Genomic DNA, 22,622 nt, shown 5'->3' on the forward strand with positions numbered 1-22,622 from the left:
AACACTCCCTGTGGGTCAGGAAACACACTCTGCTGCTTGCATTTTCCAGGCATATGGGATCCAGGCATTGTCTGTATTTCAGCAGATGACATAGCTGGTGAAACAAGCAAACTTGATTATCGACAGCACAGAAAGTACATCCAGCAAATCACAACCCACCTTGTATAATGGTGACTTGAGAAATTCAATTAAGGAAGGGGAATTGGGGGTGTTCACACAGTCAGGAAGTGAGTATTAGAAAGAATGATATGACACATGAGACTGCTTTCTATATATATATATATATATATATATATATATATATATATATATATATATATATATATATATATATATATATATATATGTCACTTTTATTGGCTCAGGAATATTTGTGCAGTGAGTTCATGCTTTGTGATCTGCATAAAGCTTAGCTCCATAAAAAAGAAATACTCATAAGCCCTTATACAACGGGGTCAAGTGTGTGTTGCCTTTTTTGCGTTGATATCTGCCAATGTGACAGGATTATTTATGCAGGATACATCACACCTATGGGGCCGATGTATTGCCTTCAACCATGCTAAGGTGAAATAGGATGTTATATTACGCCAGAACCATACTTTGAATCTTATATTTCTTTCTGGTTTCACTATATGACCTGCACAGGGATCATAATAATGTTATTAGACTTTACTTTCCCTGCGCCTGTTAATCTTTATATGTCTTCTTTACAAACTGAAAATGGCTTTGCTTGTCATAGCAAACTTTTCCCTCTTTGCTCCAAGATGAAGCAAAGTTTTGCCCTGTGGTTTGATGATACGGAACGCTTTTCATTAAAGCCTCACTGTGAGAGTGAGAGCTACTTGGTTGAGCAAACCTCAAATTGAAATGGCAGTAAAATTGACCCCTGTGATTTCGTGTTAAGAGTTGTTTGAGGTTCGGCTCTTTACAAGGAGTTGTGGGCAGGATTTGGAGAGCAGGGCGTTGTTTGTGTGAACTGACAGGCCTTATTGGGGGTGAGTAGTTTGGAATTTGGGTACAGCAGGCAGTCCTTGCGTGGGAATGGAGTTCAGTTACCCTGACTTTGGTTGCAGATCAAAGCCCTGTTTAAGGAACTGCACAAGGTCTTTATGTGCTACTGAGAGAAAATTGTACATACTCTCGTGACACCTCAACCATATTCCCCACAAGAAGGCACGAAGGTTATACACACTCACACAAACACGCACATTAGAAGGATCTCATACCGGCACACATGGATATGCCACAAATTCTGTCAAATATCTTAATGTACAGTATAGAAGCCACAGCTTCTGCATACTCACACACACATGCTCATACTGCACAATCTCCAGTCATATAAATTACAATTATTATACCCTTTTTTAAATCAGCTTTCTCTACCATTTTCTTTTCAGACAAATCATGAGATTTCATTTCAACACTAATTATAAAATACCCGTTTTAAATAGTCAGACATCGTACATCACAGTCTACAGGAGGGTTATTTTTTAGTGGTATCGTTCAACTAAATAGAAATAGAAGCAGCGTGCTTTTGCTTCTAACTGATATGTTTTAACAAGGTGGCATCTTTTTTATTCATTTATAGAATTATCATAAGATGGCCAAGTGATGGAAAATGAGAAATAAAAAAAAAACAACGGATCAGTGATGTTATATAGAAAAATAATAGGCCTGCATTGTGGTTGAATGTTGGAAGAGAACATTTTGGTTTTGCCTCAAATGCTTGCCAAACCTCTAAAGTCCAGTGTTGGACAAGCACAGACTCTCCAGCACTGATTTATGTTTGTAATGTTAAAACAAAGAAAAATAATAAGTAGTTGAATGTTAATAAGTTGATTACTTAGGGTATGGGCAGTAAGCTTAATTAAAACTAAAAGCAAGGTAATTACTATGGGACAAATCACAAATATTTCAGCCAGGATTGTGGTTAAGTGATCGGAAACTTCAAGATCATATCATTGTCACTGGTCGTTGGCCACGTCAATAAAGTGAATGTCACACCACCATGTGTGTGTTCTTTATACACAACACAATGCACAATCTCACCCTGAAATTTGTTTCGTATACAGTGTTAGATTAAAGCAGTGAAATATTTATTGTCATTTTTTGCTGTATAAACAAATGTAATGATGTGATTACAAGGTTTCCGTATGTGGAAACATTACATTAAAAAAAGGTGTTTTTTGTTTTTTTGTTTTTTTTAGTTAAAGTAGTTTTCAATAATACACATTTGTAAGTGTAGACATATTAATAGATTTGGAGTTGGCCCGGGCTGCATGTGCTGTAATTGCAGACATCTGCTGACTTTCTGTCATTGTTGTTGTACCACTAGCTAGAAGTTGTTTGTAAAATGACTTCAGCAAATATATACCATTTAATACAAAATGTTCTACAATATCATTTACAGTAATGATGCACATTTTATTACTATATCGATTAATCATTGGATGTGGCTAGCCACTTTGGGTTGGGTTTGGCATGTGTGGTTACGTTTGCAACATATTTTTAATATCAGAGCTCTAGTTTTCCTCTGGTCAGGGAAATAATTTATGTGCTACTGTTGAGAAGTGCTATTTTAATGAACACAGCGGAAGAAGTGGGACTGAGGTTACTGCATATATGTGCACTTTGTGTCTACCAGAGATCCCTGGAATCAAACCGCGGCTTCTTTTGTCTTTGCGTGACGTCACGACAAGAAAGTATTATTCACTTTCTCTTGAAAGATATAAGGCTCACAGTCAGCCTCTACAGAGCCTCTTTTCCTTCTTCGAGACAGACATTATATGAATCACCTGTGTAATATTTTCACATGAGAGTCTATATCTTCACTGTCTGTCACTCAGCATCTTGTATCAAAGTTATTCTGGGTCCCATGATGCACTGCTTGACTTGGCGTAGGCGCCAGTCTGGATTTGTGTTGTAGGCCTAATGCTTTTGCCAAGCGCTAAGGATTTTGCTTCTGACTCCATAGTCTCATCCATGGTCTTCTCTGAAGTAATAGTATAAGGGCTTAATCCCTTGTCCATGAATCATAATATTGACATGTAGCCTCTAATCACAGCCCCAGATCTGCTAGGGTCTTGTGACACTGGAATTTCACGTATGTTACTGAAGTCAAATATATCCATTGGTATAATCCTGTGCTTTTCAGTGATCACTTGTCACCTCTAAGCTTTAAAGCATTAGGTGAACTGCAGCTTGAAAGTGCATTAAGATAAATCTGGATGGAAAATGTCAGGGGGATCTGTCCTAATAGACCATATTTGACTTGTTGAATCCTACTAATGATATGTTGTCTGTAGTGTAGCTGAAAGACATTTTGAGAATGTAGCGTGACTTTGATCAATAGTTGCTTTATTAAGTGAATGTCCATCTGAATCTGGTGATTTTCTTGCTTTTACAGGACCTGTGAGGGGCAGAATATTAAATACCGTACGTGCAGTAATGTGGTGAGTAGACATTGTCTTAACAGGTGTGTGTGCCAGCAGTGGAAGTCAAAATGTGAAATGAAACTGAACGTTTATCTTGTGTTCATTGTCTCATTGTTCATTGTGTTGATTGTTCTTTCCTTTATGCTGATGACTTATTTCTTAGGACTGCCCACCAGATTCTGGAGATTTCCGTGCTCAGCAATGTTCAGCCCATGCTGATGTGCGCTACCAGGGTCGCTACTACGAATGGCTGCCAGTTGACAACGACCCTGAAAACCCGTGTGCTCTCAAATGCAAGGCTAAAGGCACAGACCTCGTAGTAGAGCTGGCACCGAAGGTGTTAGATGGAACGCGCTGCTACACAGAATCTTTGGATATGTGCATCAGTGGAGCCTGTCAGGTTTGCACGCTATTTGAAATCAGCTGTAGTAATCTTGAGATTCTTTAGCAGTGCCTTAGATTTCACAATGTGTTTTTTTATGCCTTGCGCCAAGACATCTACAAGCACAGAGATGTTTTACAGTATGTTGGTTTTGATCTTCAAAGACAGTTCTGGTCACACTTGCATACATATTTGTAATGTAACATGTCTAAATCAGTAATTTCACAATTCAAATTAACCTTGCTGTGCTTCTCTTTTCAAGATGCACGATGTAGCATGAAGAATGCCATGACCACTAGCATTTCACACATTACACATCCAAATAGAGACTGAAGGCACTTTTTCCCATTTTGATCACATTGTCTTGATTAGAAACATACAGAATTGTAGAACGTTATTGATAACAGCTTTGGTTAAATTCCGGTGTTTGAGACGTCTTCTATTTTTTTCCTTTTGGCAGATTGTTGGCTGTGATCATGAGTTAGGAAGCACTGCTAAAGAAGATAATTGTGGAGTTTGTAATGGAGATGGATCTTCTTGCAGACTTGTGAGAGGACACTACAAATCCCAACATGCTAGTGGAAAGAGTAAGGAGAAAGTTTTCTTTTCTTAACTACACAGTCAATCTTATGATATCCTGCTAATAAAGTCATCGATGTTATAGAACGATGATCAGTGATTAATAGAATATATTTCATCTGCATGGAAATTAAGTTCACACTGGATGCACCTTATTTGCGTACAAACTCCTAGCAGGAGAAAGAGCAACAACACACATTGATTTTAACCCGGTTTAGCAACTTCAGCATTTGATATTTCCGTTTCCTTCTGTAATCCCCTGCCACAAAAACATGCCACCCTTTACAGTACTTTTTAAAGTTAAATTATGTTGACTTCTCATTTCTTTATTTCATTGCTTCTCAGTTCTTTATTCCTTTCCTTGCTTTGCAGAATATCTTTACATATGCCTAAGATTTGCATTACTGTAATTACTGTATAATTTGTTAGATGTTTCCCATTGCATGTTTTGAAAGGTTTGACAAGCTGTTTAAGTAATAGCTTTGGTTGTACATGCTATTTAAAAACTTCAACGTTTTTTGTTTTTTTTTTTCTTTTGCCACCACCTGTGACTAATTTAAACCTCGGTGCACCTGCATTGCACAGCTGCTGTCTCAAGGCAAATGTACTCTGTTCTGCTTTATCAAAGAGGTTTTGAACTCAGAGTTCTGGTAAAATCCCGTTGACGATTAAGGTCCATACTTTTCAAATCAAATCAAATCAAATCAAATTTTTTTTGTCACATACACATACAGGGGGCATGGTGGCTTAGTGGTTAGCACGTTTGCCTCACACCTCCAGGGTTGGGGGTTCGATTCCCGCCTCCGCCTTGTGTGTGTGGAGTTTGCATGTTCTCCCCATGCCTCGGGGGTTTGCTCCGGGTACTACGGTTTCCTCCCCTGGTCCAAAGACATGCATGGTAGGTTGATTGGCTTCTTAGGAAAATTGTCTGTAGTGTGTGTGTATGTGAGTGAATGAGAGTGTGTGTGTGCCCTGTGATGGGTGTATCCTGCCTTGATGCCCGATGACGCCTGAGATAGGCACAGGTTCCCCGTGACCCGAGTAGTTCGGATAAGTGGTAGAAAATGAATGAATGAATGAATGAATGAATGAACACATACATACAGGGTACGACATGCAATGAAATGCATTTTGCATCTGTCCGGTATATAAGCATAAAAAAGGAATGCAATTTAGGATAAAAAAAAATAAACCAAAAGGAGATAGATAAATAAAAAAGTATAAACTATATAAAAAAAAAACTATATAAGATATGAAAATATAAGTGGAAAAATAATGTATATACATATACATAAATATACATATACCTAAATGTGTATGGTTTTTAAAGATTGTCCTTAAAGTGTCCAGGTGCAGTATGGTGTGTAAATAGTGTATATAGTGTATAGTGTATAAAGTGGCCAAAAAGGATAAAGTTTTTGCTACTTGATACAGTTCACAGGTCCATTTTTAATAAGGTTTTGATGTCACTGTTTGTACTGTGTCATCATGAGTAGGAAATAGTCAGGGGTTAAATGGGGCAGCCAGAAATGTCTGTCTGGTGCATTTTTTTAAATTGACTATAACTAAAAAAAAATCCAACAGTATGGGACATGTGCCCAAGCCGAACTAACCCTATTAAACAGCAAGCGGCATAACACTCAAGTAAAGTCATATTCCAGTCATCGCACATTGTTTTCTATTGTTCTTGGTTTTGCTCAAGTGTTCCTGCATAGCTTAGATCATTTTAATGATCACATCTGACTGCAATGAAAAGCATTGCATTCCCTTTAATCAATCCCTTCTTTTTTCTCTCTCTCTTTCTTTCCCCCAGCTGAGGACACTGTAATTGTTATTCCTTATGGAAGTCGTCATGTGCGTCTGGTTCTGAAAGGCCCGGATCACTTGTGTAAGTCTTGGTAGGTCCAGGGGCTTCCTTTCAGAACTGAGAAGATAAAGAGTTGGGAATATTCTGTTTATTTCCTATGACCTCTTAAAATCACTGAATGTCACAGTTGGATTCCAGAAAAACAAATATCATTACACTGCTGGTAGTTTAAAGGCAGATGCATACTGCATTTATTATTTAATGCTGCCAGATTTGTCTTATTGATTTTTTTGGGTGGTGCAAGGCAGACATTTATCTAAAAGGAGGTTTTTTACTCTAATAACCATTATTGATAGTTTTGCTGTTTCCAAGTAATTCACCCCTGAAAGGTGACACCAAATTAGCTAGAGAGTGCAAGAGAGAGATTATTTTACATTGCAATTCCCTCGCATTCAAAGATGTCCTAAGACTGTATCAATGATGTCAAGATGTTGGCAACCATCCGCATAATATGGCATAAAATCTAAAACAAATGTCTTCCATCCTTTCATTATTCTCATCACAGCCAGAGAAAAGCTCCTTTCTGAAGATTCAGAGTAGCTGCTTTTCTCATGAACACATTTTTGGCACATTTCTTACTGCGGGCAACCAAATAGTAACCAGCTGGCTGCTGGCAGTGACCTACGCATTTGGAGGGTTTTTGTTCCCACTTTGGTATTTTGTAAATGTCCACACTGGATTAAGACAAGACCCCATAAATCGAAGGTTGACTTTAGGTCATGTTATGAAGGGAGCAAGGCGATACACACTTCAAGAGATCTGCCATTGCCTGGAAAGCCCACACCCTGTCAACAGAGCCAAGCACAACTGAGTACTGTACAAAAATCATTACAAGATTTTTTTAACTATGTGCCAAGTAACAAATGTAAGGTAGAAGTCCTGACATGTACATACTGACAAGGTGCAGCTTGATGTGTGCACAAAATGTTTTTGCAATATATGTGAAATTAACATTAAAAGTAGTAGTTTAACACACTTAAAAGCATCTGCACTGGCAATGAGACATGCACTTTACATGAGACATAGATTGAGGATTCAAAGCTTGAGATGTTTTATGGGCAAATGTTCAGGACTGAAGAGGAGGTCAAATTCCATTAACCAAGATCATGTAAAATGAGTTCCATGTCAGAACAAGTAAGCAGCACATTCACATTTACATTAATGTAATGTAATGACACCCTTATTCATAGCAATCTCTATCAATGAATACATTACCATTGGTTCACTAGGTCACAGACTTAGGACACCATCAGCCTAAAACTGTTGTAATAGAGAGAGCGGTATAGAGGGCATTAATACTGAAAATGTAATTTGATGAAAAAATTAGTTTGTAGTAGTGACAAAGGTGTCACGTAAAAGTGTGCAATACAGCCACAATCATTATGTCTTGTGGTTGCCTGTGGCTTTGATAACATGTGGAAATGTGTCAGTGTAAAAAGATCTCGATTAATGGTCTAAAATTGTTCACTGGTATTTGAGGAAACTGATGTGTCTGTGATGTATAATCGGGGTTGCCAGATCTGTGACATAAACAGTCAGCTATTGAAGGCTGACTGTTTAGAAACTAGTAACAAGCCAATAGTTTTCTTGAATAGTTTTTTCACCAAGGTAATAAAATGATTTTGTATTTTTACACATTTTGTCATATCTATAAGAAAGAATGACCCAAGTTTAAAAGTTTTTAGGGTTAAACCACCACACACCTAGAAATAGTGTAAATTTATACAAATTAGAAAAGGTACCCTTTCTTTACCATTTCTCCACCATGTTTTCTTGTGTTAAGGGATGGAAAAGGAGAGAAGTGTGCTTTTTTACATTGCCATTTGCACAGGGTTTAAGATAGTAATCCATTGAAGTACATTACATGCAAGTTTATGTGCAGTTATGAGTTCTGCTTGGTACTGGATATACTGTAAACACCTTCATGAGTCTAGCAATGTGTGTAAAATCAGTAATCTGAGAATTTATGTTTATGAAGCAAGTGATTGTTTATGAATAACCCTACAAATCTCATGTTTTCCGTGATTAATTTAAATTATACAAGATGAAATAGACATTGATTCACTCATGTCCATTTGCTCATATTGCTACATTTGTATAGGCTTTGCGAGCTTTGAAACATTTGCTATCGGAATATTGTTGTATTTGTTACTAGATCTGGAGAGTAAAACCTTGCAAGGGATCAAGGAGGAGCTTTCTCTGGATGGAACCAACCAATACATCTTACAAAACACAATCATTGACTTCCAGAAGCTTTCTGACAAGGAGATACTTAGAATCATTGGACCACTAGAGGCTGACTTTACCGTCAAAGTAAGACAATGATCAGTTTGTAAAATTATTAGTGCATCTGTATTTCAAAGAAGCTACTGTTTGAAGAGAATACATTTGATTAAATAGCGCTAGATTCTAATCACGGTAATTCAGAATAATTATGAATTTTTACATTCCTGGAATCAGTTGTTCAATGATCAGTATCAGAAATATTCATATTTTTACAGATACTGTATGCTCTGTTCCTGACTGAGGCTAGCTCTAAGGAGGCATGATGGATACAGTATTATGAATAATTATTAGTTTGCCTTATCACATTGGAACTTCATCTGTGAACTCACCCCTAACTCCCCCCAGAAACGAATTAGATTCCTGGCTGACTGCCACCCACCAATTATTACGCCTCTGCTTTTACCCAGTTTGTTAAGTAGCTCCCTAGATTAATGTGCTGGCTGTCATACACTTAACGGAATAGCCAATTTGAAATGAAGCAGCCAACAGTTGGAAAACGCCAGAAAAAACAACTCTCTTCCTCCACAAAAAATCATCCAAAATAACACCATAAATAGCAATGTCAGAGACAGATGGCTGAGAAGCAGTAAATGCCTAATTTTCTAATTTGATACCAGGAAGATGGCCAGATTATATCACAGTTTTTGAGAAAGCTGAGAAAAGTGGAATTAAAAAAAAACTATTAAAATAAGTTAGACAATGATTCATTGAAAATAAATGAGGGAATTGTTCTGTTATTCTTTTCCATTGTCCAGCAATCATGTATTGTTTTCACCTATTTTCCTGTAAATCATTTTATGTAAACTTTGTAAACATTTGAAAATGTCCAAGTAAAAATAATTGTAACCAGTCTTAAATGTACCATTTCTGGCAACAAACAGTTCATACTTTTGAAGGGTTGGATTTCATTCTTCTTATGCAATAAATAATTAAGGTCCAAAGATCCTCAAACGGGTTGTGACACAACTCATCTGGGACTGAAAAGAAGTCCGAAAGGAAGCTTAAGCATTTTGAGTGGGAGGTTTGGCCAGCGTATGTTTTCAATAGATGGCTTTATTAGTAGATGGAGTTTTTGGAGATGGTGGGTGTTTTGCCCAGCTCCAGGCCTGACTCAGTAAGGATGTATGGGGAGTGATATCTTACCATTCGATGAAACACTTTTGTCACCACTAAAGAATGTGACAGGTCTTGGAAGTATATTTAGGCAAGCCTTAGTCTTGAACTAGAAAAGAGGGAACAGAACTCTCTGGATATTTTGAGTCTTTGCTCTATTGTGCTTTTCTATGTGTCAAGGAGGTGAAGACAAACCTTATGAGATCCTCTGAGAGTGTGACAGTGTTAGCTTGAACCTATTTACTACATGATTTACTGGCAACATGGTGTATGAACTAAACATTATAAAGTAAAGTTAAATTAATGCCAGGTGTCTTTATCAGAGACCAAAACCACAGCCACTGGAGCTATTCATATAAAGGGAGCGTGTACTTCAAATGCATGAGTATGTATAGAGCGGGGGTCTTGCTGGCTATGTGCCAAATCCCACTGTTCATGAACATTAGTGGAAGCACTGGCACGTCCATAATCCCCCACAGCGTTTGTGTGATTAGCTCACTCTTTTGACTGATGACAACCAGCCTTAAGATAATACTAGCTTTGTAATGTCTGATCATATATTAAGACTTCAAAAGCAGATTCTTTTTAACATAATCCATAAGCTGTAATGCTGCGTACATTTTTGTTTATGTAGCTGTCATTTCAGTATACAGCATCATTAAAACCGTGCTGAATACTTCTGAATACTGGTGAATAAAACATTTTTCCAAAGTCAAGTTACATGGAAAAAAGAATTCTTTAAGGATCAAGGTACTTGTTCCCACAGATTCTGCCGGAACAGTCATACTTATGATACAGTGGTGAGCCAAAAAAACCCTTAACCTTGAGCATGTTTACACAGTTAAAAGGATTGATTATAATTGTACATTATGGAAAACCATTTTCTACATTGACTATATTTGTCAGTTACTGTGTTCTGAAAAAGTGGAAAATTCATGATTGTATGTCAGCGTGATTTGTCAATGTGACTTTTGAGGTTTACAAATAATACTCTCCACGAGGGTGAAAATGTTATGTATTATTTAATGTTTTACATATTACACATTTAAAACAAACTTAATGGCAATTTATATAATGTACCAGGTCAGAGGATAAGCTCAGAGGAACTTTTAGGTATAATATAAGAAGTCTGCATCTAAAATGTTTTTTGTTTTTGTTTTTTACACAAACCGTACCGTCATTTCAACAGGTCCATTATGCCAGTGGCACAGAAAGCGTGGTGCAGTTTATCTACTACCAGCCAATCATTCATCGCTGGAGAGAGACTGATTTCTTCCCCTGTTCTGTAACTTGTGGTGGAGGTAAAAAAGAAAAAAAAAAAAGCTTTGAAATTATATTGGAATGTTTTACTTCCTGCCAGTTCATATTGGTGTTCATCTCTTTTTAATGTGTCCAGGGTATCAGCTCACTTCAGCGGAGTGTTTTGATCTGCGCAGTAATCGTGTGGTTGTGGACCAGTATTGCCATTATTACCCTGAGAATGTCAAGCCCAAACCCAGACTGCAGGAGTGCAACATGGACCCTTGTCCTGCCAGGTGTGTGATTAAGAACTGTTACACATCCTGAAGGCTCCAACGAGTAACTGTTCTTAATCAATTGAATACAGACGACATCTGTGGATTGTATCTAAGCCAAATGTCATAGATTTGTGTGTAACCTTACATATTTTTAATGTCCAAATTCTAGTGATGGCTACAAGCAAATAATGCCCTATGACCTCTACCACCCACTGCCTCGGTATGTACTTTAACTTCATCATAAGCCTTCTGCTGCACTTTTCTTTTGGCCTGCTCAAAACTTCTCAGTCCTGGCCAGCTTTCCAGTCCACCTCGGCTTGTCTTTGCCGAGTAACATTTTAAGTTCTCTTCCACAATTGCAGAGAGCCAGAGGTTTCACATTCTATTTCAATGAAGCACGCACTGGGCCTGAAGCCAAGCCAAGACACTGAAGGCTTTCAGTCCTCCTTCAGTAGTCATTGCGGATGCTTTAAGACAGTGAGACTGCAGTATGACCTTTCAGCAAATCAGAAATGAAGTGCTTGGGGAACTTAGGCTTTCTTGTGCATGTCAGTATTGCTTGCTCTTAATTTAATGCCTAAAACTTTACTGTGATTTTGATAAATACAATGTTTTTATTACTAACATTAGACGTTTTTGACCTGAAATGGCAAAAAAACACTTGAAAGTTCCACTAAACTCTAAAATTTCTAATGGGAGATGGGAGAGCAGCCCATGGACCTCCTGTTCTACATCCTGCGGTGGGGGAGTCCAAAGTCGTTCTGTCTCATGTGTGGAAGAAGACATGCAAGGAAACATCACTCCCACAGATGAATGGAAGTGTCTATATGCAACCAAGACATCCATCGTGCAACCATGTAACACATTTGACTGTCCAACATGGATTGCGCAGGAATGGTCACCGGTAATTAACATTTATTCTGTTCTATTTGTAAACATTCAGCCATACTCAATAGCATAATTTACAATAGCATATGCTCTCATTATTCAGCAGCTGATCAAGTAGCACTTGAGCCAGAACATTAGACTTTATGCCTGAACCAAAAGCACAGCAGCAGCAAGCCTTAACAATAAGTTAATTAAGGTCATGAAGTCATATTGAGTGTATGGGACGTATGTTATCATTCAGGTTGTTATTGAGATATGTCGAAATTAATAAAACAATGCGTGTGTGATTTTGTTAATTCATTGTGGTCTCTTGCAGAGGAAATGTGCCTATAGTTTGGAGCCGATCAAGCACTAATGTGCTCTTCTCACAATTCACTTAGTTCATAATTTTACCCGCATCAGAGTAGTTCTAGATAATCAGTATTTAGACGATGTTTCATCTTCCATTAAAATAATGTACATATAATTTTATGACACAAAACAAAAATTTCACATCGTTTGACATTGAAGAATTACTTGAGCCGTTATCATACAAGAAAATTAGACATAATTTAAAGGCCTGACTCACAAATGAATCTGCTTTTGACAAACCCTGCCTTGCACACACAAATATTCTATTTCAATTTATAGAATTAATACCAATATGCACAATTTCTGCATTAAAACTTTACTACATGCAAATCTCTCACACTTTACATGTTACTAACCCAAGCTACCCTCAGGATTATTAAAACTTGTATATAGACTTTTTTTTGGGGGACTGTGTTGTTTTTGGTGTATCATTTAAAATGAACTAAATGCCAATTTCCTGGTTGGTCCCTATAGCTGAACTTGTGGTGAACTGCTATTAAAGGCACTTAACACAATTACATCTGAACTATTGTAATCTTAGAATCCATACACCAAAAATATATAATGTAGCTGGTAAGGGAATCAATTCGGGGGACTGCGGGAGTGCTGTCTTTTAGGTGCAATGTACTGTATAGAGTTTCAATCCCAAAGGAGTTATTCCACGCTTTTTTATTATTTTTTGATTATTCCCTTTTTTTTCTTCAACAGAAATAGTCATTTACCTCATCAGAATTGCTATAACTTGTTATAAGAATTATAATTGTTCACCCTTGGGCTTTGTACTGTTCAGTGTTAAATATCTAGAATATCTAGGCCTCATGGCAACTGTTAAATATCCCAGAGTTCCTGCAACTAACATTTTTATACCAGAAAATCTGCTATCTCTGATTCCATATTGCAGTTCAGCGCTAACAATGTGTTAATTACTGAAAGGAGAAAGGAAAAAAAATGATCTCAACACTTCTGATCTCATGCAGCATTGTAAGCTAGAAGCTCCCACTTAAATATAAACCATTACATGTCTGTGTTGTTAACAGTAACATGGTAGAGATATAATCTTTGCAATATTGCAACTTACTCAACACACAAAACTCTTCAAACGGGAACAAGAGCTGAATCTGTGGTCAGAACAACCCAGAAATTTGATTTAATAGTATTAAGAACAAATACATGATTATCTTCAATATAATAATCTAAAATAAGGAGCTGGATCTCAGCCTCTCCACATCAGAACCACTTAGGGATCTCTTGTGATTGTTTTTTCTGTATTTCAAGAGGAAATGTCCTTTTACAACAGAATAACCAAAAATTAATGAACCCAGATTTGTGGCCTTGTGAAAAATTTGAAAACTTGGGATTTTGTTTTTCTTGACTTTTCTTCCTTCTAAATCTCTTTTAAACGCTTGTATTGGCTGAAGACACAATTCAGAAGCATTTTATAAGTACTTAAGTTTTTAAGCTTCTTCAATTTCTTTTGGGGACTTGGGGTGAATGGTTCCAGTTTCATGTTGTCAATAAAGAAGCAATTATTACAACGCTGTGAATATCAGATGTAAGCATTTGCTCCATGTTTTGGTCAGTCCATATACTATCCTTATCCTTATCCTTACTAAATCCTTACCTAATGTATGTAACTCATGCTACTATGGTGGCTAAATCATTTTATAATCATGTTCTCGCACATATACAGTAGCTGTTGAGGTATTTATTTTTATAATGACAGTCAGTAAATATGTATTTTTACACATCTTCTAAATGTTGTTTAGTGTTGACATATTCATTCTCTTCAGCAGTTAAGAATATAAAGGCTATTTTGTTATGCTGAAACAAAAATAAGTTATTGCTTAATGTTGGTATTTTGCTTTGGCACAAGCCATTCCTTTTTTTTATGTTTGTACAAACTTTTTTATGGTCATAATTTACAACATGTGTTTTTTTTTGTAATGCAACCAAACAAAATTAGCAGTCACTTGTCTTTTAATGGGGCTAATGTTTATGGACATATTCATAAATGTTCATATATACTTCTGTTATGTGAAATAGCTTAGTCAGGGTTGAACTAACTAAAAAAAACAATTGCATATATAACTCTGTGTGTGTGTGTGTGTGTGTGTGTGTGTGTGTGTGTGTGTGTGTGTGTGTGTGTGTGTGTGTGTGTGTGTGTGTGTGTGTGTGTGTGTGTGTGTGTGTATATATATGTGTGTGTGTGTGTGTGTGTGTGTGTGTGTGTGTGTGTGTGTGTGTGTGTGTGTTTGTTTGTTTGTTTGTTTATACCAACATATACATGTCATTAACAGTGTACAGTAACCTGTGGACAGGGCCTGCGCTACAGAGTGGTCCTGTGCATTGATCACAGAGGGCTGCATGCTGGTGGCTGCAATCCCATCACAAAACCACACATAAAGGAAGACTGTCTGGTTCCTGTTCCTTGCTACAAGCCTGCAGGTAAGCAGCATTCTGTGTGATATTATTTGACCGAAATAGCCGATTGAGTTATTAAGAGTGTTGTGTACAGCAACAGTAATCAAAAATACTAAAACACTTAGTAAGGTTTTATCATTTGTTTTCTTATCAGAGAAGCTGCCTGTTGAAGCAAAGCCACCTTGGTTCAAGCAAGCCATAGAACTTGAGGAAGATACAGCCATTTCTGAAGAACCAACGTAAGTGTTTTAAGTTTCAAGACCATTGTAAAAGTCAATTAAAGGTGGCAGAGCATTTATTGTTATCAAAGAGGAACATGAATCCACATTTAAACTCACTGTTCCTTTTTATCGCTTTTTAACTTTTGATGACTTCTTGTTTTATCCCTACTTATATTTGTCACTCTCATAACTATATGGCTTTTCTGTTGGTTTTACTCTAATCATCTTTAATATATAGACCCTATAATATTTTACATTTGTAATAATTCTCAACAGGTAAGTAACTGAATTAAGGTCTGTTATAATTGAATAATAGTCTTTAAATGAGAAATCAGATATCTCTGAGCTGGCTGGTATATAGTATACTATATTAAAGTCCCAGTAACTATTATGAAAGTTAGTTACTACAGTAAAACTGTTTGATTGGTGGTTTAGCAATTCTGCTCTGGCTCTGGAAACAAGCTTTTTATTTGTTCATCTCAGCTATCACTTTGGATAAAAGCATAAGGAAAAGCTTGATCTTACAGAAGAGAGGAATGTAAGTCTGAAAGTGACAGGTCCTGGGAATTTAATGGGTTAAAGGAAGAGACTGTTAGAAATAGTGTGAAATGGCTGGAGCCGATGCAGGAGCCCATAACTATTTGTAAGCAGGTGTTCTGTTGAAACCATTAGTTTTTGGGGGCAGAAGATGATTTGTACAGATGAGAAGGGCTGAACAACTGCTTCTGTTGATGCACTACACAGACACAGTGATTTACGGTGGGGCTTAAGGAGTAAATGTGGCACCTAAGCATACATTGGAGCATACACATGAGGAGTTGAAAATGAAGTAGCTGAATATTCTAGAGATAAAGCCGAAGTGGCCTGCGCTAGCATCTGTTGCTAGTCATACATATTCCGTAAGGTAAAAACCACAAAAAATGTAGAATTTGGCACACATGCTTTAATTGCTTGAAGACTTTTGTTATTGTATGACTTCATGAAATTTTGAGGCAAAGCTTGATTTATATAACCCTTAGAATTTATTTAATTCATTTCAACAATCCAGTAACCATTGCAATTTAAAGAAATTCTTTAAACCCTAAGGGAGGAATTGAATTGGATGCAATGGTTGGGTTCTGTTTCATATGTATTTCAGCATTCTCTTTTCCAACTCTGTATCCCTATAACTCAATACGCACATTTGGTAACATATGTACAAGGATTCTTTGGTTACATGCTTTGCATAAATCTATAAAAATATAAAGAATGTGCATTCAGTCACCTCTGAAAGACCTTGACTTTGATCTATGCTAGATGATGCTTCATATGTTTTAGCACTACTGACCTGTTTCTCTCAGGGTTTTTGGGAGTTATGCAGGGTGAGAGAATTGTCCATCGCGAAAGCATATGATTTTGCTCTTTTCAAGAGGCATGTCTTCCCCCCAAAGCACATAAATAACAGCATATAATATGCTGTCACCCAGAAGCCAACAACAATATCTGCCTGCCATATGGGCGCAGGCGTACGGATGTGAAAAGGACGAGAAGGAAATTCCTGTGTTAGACTTATTGCACCTCTGCTGCCAAGCTTTAAGCCTGCCATTTTAAGTACACTCAAAACCACTGTAGCAATTACTTGCGAAAATCAAGATCACAACATATTGCCAGAGTTTGACAATTTTGACCATGAAAGACAATAGTCAGCATACAACATGTCCCTGTGATGCTATATAAGTGACATAAGAATAAGATTCTCATATAAAATAAATATATGTACAGTATTAGGAGAAATGTAGTCTGAATCGATGTTTCACTGTTGATGCATTAACCAAAGAATTGGATGCATCTTGCAGGATGTTGTAAAGAAGGCCACTAGGGTGCTTGTTGAGGACCATCAGAACATAGTTATTGGTTTCTCAGTGCACTGGATCATAAACTGAGGAAGCATGCTTATGCTGTAGTTTCACAGTTTAGTCAGCAAAATATGTGCATAACAGCCTCAGAGGCATGATCACAATAACTGGCTTGCAGCAGCTAAGACTGCAAAAGTCACTTAAAGCAATGGAACAGAGAACATCAAAAAAAACAACTTGAGATCTTGACTCTATTATATCCATGGGATCAAACGTTTCATACAGATGGCATGGCCCTGCCATATGCTTTAAGCAGATGATGACAGTTAAAGTACTCTCATCTTCTTTGCAGAGTATTTTTATATCACTGCCTTGATATTTATTTGGGGTGCAGATGGATGAAGGCTTGTGATTTTAATGAAAAAGTTTTGTTGACTCAAAATGGAAGTTGCAATTGATGAAGATGAAGAGATCTGGGCACATATTCATAATGATTCTAAGAATGATCTCAGGGAGCTCCTAATTTAGCTTAAATAAGTAAATTCCTACTAGGAATCTTGGCTTAAGAGTGATTTAGGACCAATCTCAGAGCAGCTCTGAACAAGGAAGAAGAAAAAAAAATTGATCTTAGAGTGAAGGTGGGGCTAAACCCGTTACCAGGTATGACACATTTGTCCAATAAAGAAAGGAGTGCTTTTAAAATCTGGTCTATTATAAGCCTTTACTTTGTCTCTATGTTAAAATATTTGAGGCTATATATCGTTTATGGATTACCTTTGTGACCGATCATATCAGAGATGCGCTAAAATCTGTATGTTACAGCTGTAATAAATGTAAACATCTCAAACACAGCACAGAAATGCCATAGAGCCAAATTATATCATTTCTGACACTTTGGCATTTATATATATGCTAACATCTTCAAAACAGAGCCAAAATGCTATAACAGCAGAAATTATATAATCTGGCACTATGACATTTCTGTGCCGTGTTGGAGATGGTTATGTTTACATTTACATGACTAAATTCTAGCGGTATGTATATATATATATGTGTGTGTGTGTGTGTGTGTGTGTGTGTGTGTGTGTGTGTGTGTGTGTGTGTGTGTGTGTGTGTGTGTGTGTGTGTGTGATTTCTGTACTGTGTCAGAGATGTTATCTCTAATATGATTGGTCACAAAAATAATCCCTACACAATCTAATCTGTAGCATTTTATTAAGTATCATTATTATATATTCTGTACAATACATTTCTTCCCCTCTTTACCTTTCAGCCATTTTCTCCTCTACTAATGAAACTCTTAAGCCTCTTAAAAGTCGCCCTCACAACTCCTAACACTTTTTGATCTAATAAGCTCTTTTAAGGGTTAAGATGCTTTATGAATAACTTTTATCTTTATTAGAGTTTTCTCTTAGATTTTAAGGAAAAACGCCTATATTTCTAAGAATTTCTTAGAATTACATCACTAGGAGCAACTCTTTGCACTAAGAATCTTTATGAATAGGGTCATATGGTATCTGGGCTTTTGTAAGATAATCAAAAGGCATATGTCAGGTTTCCTGAGAACCTGCACTTTTAGTAGGTCATGCGTATGACATCTTCTCTTCATTATTATATTATCGATTATGATTATGGTTACTTCTTTGAAAAGAAATCGAAATCGACTTTATCAGATGGTATGTTTTGAAGGAATTTGGAGTCTTTAACTATGATCTAATTTTTTTATATACTTTTTGAATTTTTTTGTTATCAAATAAATATGTATCTGTTCTACCTCTCAGGTTGACACCGGGAAAAACTTTCTTCAAGAAAAGCTATAAAAACATTGATCTCCTAGTATTTCCAATTTTCTGTTTGATTTTTAACTGTGAGGAAGCATGCATCAAAGCTGTTTATTCAAGAGCATTGTGCTTTAATGCCTTACAGCTGTTTCAAGAATTGTACTAACAGCTGGATGTGAGAGATATGTGCAGTTTATGAACTTAGCTGTAAATAACTAAAATCTGTGAAACTGAAACAAGTGCCAGAAGGAACCCAGATTGTCAAAGAGTATTTTTAAGCATCAGTTCACATTATGATTTAACATCACAGTGTGTTTCTTGTCAATTTGTTTTGTAGGTTCATTCGAGGAGTTTGGGGGCCCTGCAGTAGGTCATGTGGCGCTGGCGTACAGAGCCGGACAGTGAAGTGTCAGGTGTTGCTCTCCTTTTCCCAAACAGTTGCTGATCTTCCAGATGATGAGTGTGAAGGACAGAAGCCTCCAGAGATGCAGCCATGTTACCGCACACCCTGTGTTGGAGTGAGAACTGAGCAGGAGAGTGAGAGAATTAGAAACACAGCTACAGAGCAAGAGGAGCTACATGACTGGGAGTATGATGGGTTTACTGAGTGCTCCGAGATGTGTGGTGGAGGTGAGTAATTTGGTTGCTTTTAGTCTAAACTTAGAATTTAGAACTTTTAGATAGCAAATATAGTTCAGTGAGATTTAAAATAAACTGTGTTTACAATTTATACACTATATGACCCAAAGTATGTGGATTAGTCCCACTTTGCTGTTACAGGATAATAACCTTTTGGGAAGGCTTCCACTAGAATTTGGAGTGCTGCTATGGGGATTTTTGCTCATTCTGCCACAGGAGCATTAGTGAGGTCAGACACTGATGTTGGTTCAGACGTTCTAGGGCATAGTCAGTTTATCCCAGGTGTTCAATGGTCATGGTTCTGTGAAGCCCACTCAAGTTCTTCTGCAAACCATGCCATGCCTTATGGAGCTCTCTTTGTGCACAGGGCCATTGTCATGCTGGAAAAAGTTAGGCCTTATAGGTACAGTGAAGGTTCATTGTAATGCTTCTGCATGCAGAGACATTCTATACATTGTGTGCTTCCAACTTTGTTTGGCAAAGGTCCATATATGGGTGTAATGGTCATGCAATCGTTTTTATTTTCTGTAGTTCTGAAGGCTTCCATAAAGACAAATGCAAGATAATTGACTCTGGGTTTAGGTTGTATGATTGATTTTAGGCTTGTCAAGAATGTTCCATACTTTGGCTCTTTTGGGTGTTCATCCTGCTGCTAGGTAAAGTGCCGTTGAATGACTGTGGGGACTTTTAGCTGGATCTGAACAGTTGAGATGCTTTTGTTCACTTCAGAGTTCATCCTGCATTGCTGTCATCAGTCATATCATTAAAAAAGACCAGTGAACAATTCCACTAGCAACTATCGTTGCCTATGCTGTGATGTTTTACAGATGTGGTGCTTATGCCTTGGACCCTGAACAGGTCCATTTATCAAAATACTTTTTAACTTGCATGACTTCGATACACGTTAATCTTGATTTTACTCTGTCAATATGACTATATACCACAACTCTAAATGCTTTCTCATGTACCTTTCAGCAATATGACTGTTCTTATGGCTTAAGAGTGGTTTATAGATTTAAATCAATTCTCTGAGGTCATTCTTTGGCACATCTATGTGTGCATAAGTCTTAGATAGTCTTGATCTGTTTTGTATTTTTGGATCATAATTGACAGAATTATTTAGTCATTCGTGACAATGGAACTGTCGGTGTCTGTAGTCTGTCAGGTTGTTTGCTATCGTTATGTCTTCTTGTTGGTTTTTAGCTACCAGGTTGCTTATATTTATTGAAGTAGAACAAACTACATTTGTTAGAAAATATCATAGACAGATCCAAACAAAAACAATATCAGCCCGAACAGATTTAAAAAGCAGCCCTGCATTTATCTGTAGCTGACACCAGATATAAACTCCAGTGACGTGGCTGAGGTTGAGGAACTTCCGAGCCGTAGTTCACAGACCACACTGACAATGATGTTTTCGTTTTCCAGACCAAAAAACGAAAAGTGAAAGAAGTAAATAAAAAAACCAGACTTAGGCCATTCTCAGTTCTGTATATCACATTCAAATTTTATTAGTCACATACGCAATCATACATAGTAGAACATGCAGTGAAATGCTTTTTACTACTGTCTGGGTTGTAACAATAAAAATGGAATCAAAGACGGAATTTAAAATAAAATAATATATAAAATAAAATGGGATTAACTGAAAAAAAGTAGAAAAAATACTGAAAAATGTTGCAAATGGATACAATACAATGACTGATGATATGAATATGAATAGAGATATATGTGAACAGAGATTAGGAACACTAGTGACACTGTGTTAGACCCCTACAGCTGAGATCTTGTAATAGAATATAAACCCTAATATCTACCATATCTACAGTCAACTCCTGACATTTTTAGTTCACCATGTGCTATAATAATACGCTGCTGACAAGAAACAGCTAAAGTGTCTAAGTATGATTACGAGTAAGACGAGCTATACTATGAAGAACTGCAAATGCTCATATTAAACATATTTGACTTTATAGACTTTTCAAATGGAGCTAAAACAACTGGAAATTGTAAACCTCAGAACGTCTACCAAACATAATATTCCTAATAAAATACCCTAAAGACAATAAATGCACTGGTTTGTTGTTGGTGTGCTGTTCTTTCTCACATTATTTTATTCTTATCCAATTTTATTCTTGCATCTCTCTCTCACACACACACACACACACACACACACACACACACACACACACACACACACACACACACACACACACACTTTAACAGATTGGAGTCCTGTGTAGCATCACAACCTCTTTCATGTGGTTGACACAAATTGTGGGGCTCATTATTGGTTCTGACACCACTAACGGACCAAAAGCTGAATGAATCATTCGTTCATTAGTCTGGGCCTCACACAATGCCATGAATGCTTCTAGAATCTAGCACCCACTGTGTTTGGATTAGCTGCTCCACAACCTGGCATGTTTTGATGTAATTTGGTTCATTGAGTGTAATCAAGGGGTATTTAGATTAAAGCTAAATGAGTCATTTTATGTGCACCACTAATTAAGTTTTAGCAGTGTGCGTATGTGTGTCTAGAATGTTGTGTGCATGATCATGTCTATGTGCATGCCCTACATCTAGAATCCTGACTTTTCGGCCACCGCACACAATCAGGCACGTCTGCTTCTGATTCAACAGTACAGCATATGAACACCTTGTGGTGCTTTGTCTTCCTTTTCTGACATATAGAGATATATTTTCACTATCTTGGACCTTGTAACTGTCAATTCCTTCCTTCCCTGTCTCTATATCTCTCTTAACATCCTTACAGAATAGATTCATGACTTCCTTTCTTAATGACAGCAGGTTTCCCTTCCAGCTAACTCACTTTTAACCCCATCATGACCTTCTGTAATGATCTCTGACTTATCTCATCACTAATACCCTTATAAAGAGACCTTGTCTTAGTTTAGTGTGAACTTAAATCCCCTTTGAAAAAGCAGTTCCTGTCATAGAAGTTTAGTATAGCGAAAAGTTACGATTACAGTGAGGAAAGCTGCTGCAAGATTAATGTAATGTCTGGCAAGCCTCCACAGAATGGCGTAATTATAAGAAATTATAAATGAACTGTTTTTGTTGTGCCTCTGTGAAATCATTTGCTTTGATACCAGTTGCTATAGTGAGTTGCTTGGGCTGTATTTTTTCCCTTCAGCTCTTCCCACACAGCATGACATAATATACAAGGTTCCTGGATGGATAAATACATCTTAAATTTCACATGACTTCTGTATCTGTTCATGTGTGTGTGTATAGTTATGCATGTGGTTATGGGTATGTTCATAATCCCTTTCGAAATGACACTC

The 22,622-nt window shown here is 37.1% G+C and overlaps 1 protein-coding gene across 4 annotated transcripts in view; it reads left to right on the plus strand.

The window, feature by feature from the left end:
- The window catches only part of LOC113657533 (ADAMTS-like protein 1), a 99,861-nt gene that overhangs the window by 66,279 nt on the left and 10,960 nt on the right, over nt 1–22,622 (plus strand). For 3 of the 4 annotated variants that reach the window (XR_007144360.1, XM_047820575.1, XM_047820579.1), the window contains 12 exons: nt 3,407–3,452; nt 3,598–3,834; nt 4,277–4,403; nt 6,209–6,283; nt 8,418–8,575; nt 10,851–10,962; nt 11,058–11,196; nt 11,348–11,398; nt 11,878–12,082; nt 14,715–14,862; nt 14,993–15,077; nt 19,013–19,305. Coding sequence is in view for 3 of the 4 variants with exons in the window: in XM_047820575.1 (XP_047676531.1) it covers nt 3,407–3,452; nt 3,598–3,834; nt 4,277–4,403; nt 6,209–6,283; nt 8,418–8,575; nt 10,851–10,962; nt 11,058–11,196; nt 11,348–11,398; nt 11,878–12,082; nt 14,715–14,862; nt 14,993–15,077; nt 19,013–19,305 (1,676 nt within the window). In the remaining variant the exon portion in view is untranslated. Of the gene's footprint in view, nt 1–3,406; nt 3,453–3,597; nt 3,835–4,276; nt 4,404–6,208; nt 6,284–8,417; nt 8,576–10,850; nt 10,963–11,057; nt 11,197–11,347; nt 11,399–11,877; nt 12,083–14,714; nt 14,863–14,992; nt 15,082–19,012; nt 19,306–22,622 lie in introns of those variants that run through there. The other variant, XM_027169457.2, reaches the window with a different exon arrangement.

Source organism: Tachysurus fulvidraco, chromosome 1 (genome assembly GCF_022655615.1).
Source record: "Tachysurus fulvidraco isolate hzauxx_2018 chromosome 1, HZAU_PFXX_2.0, whole genome shotgun sequence".
Classification (NCBI taxonomy): Eukaryota; Metazoa; Chordata; class Actinopteri; order Siluriformes; family Bagridae; genus Tachysurus; species Tachysurus fulvidraco.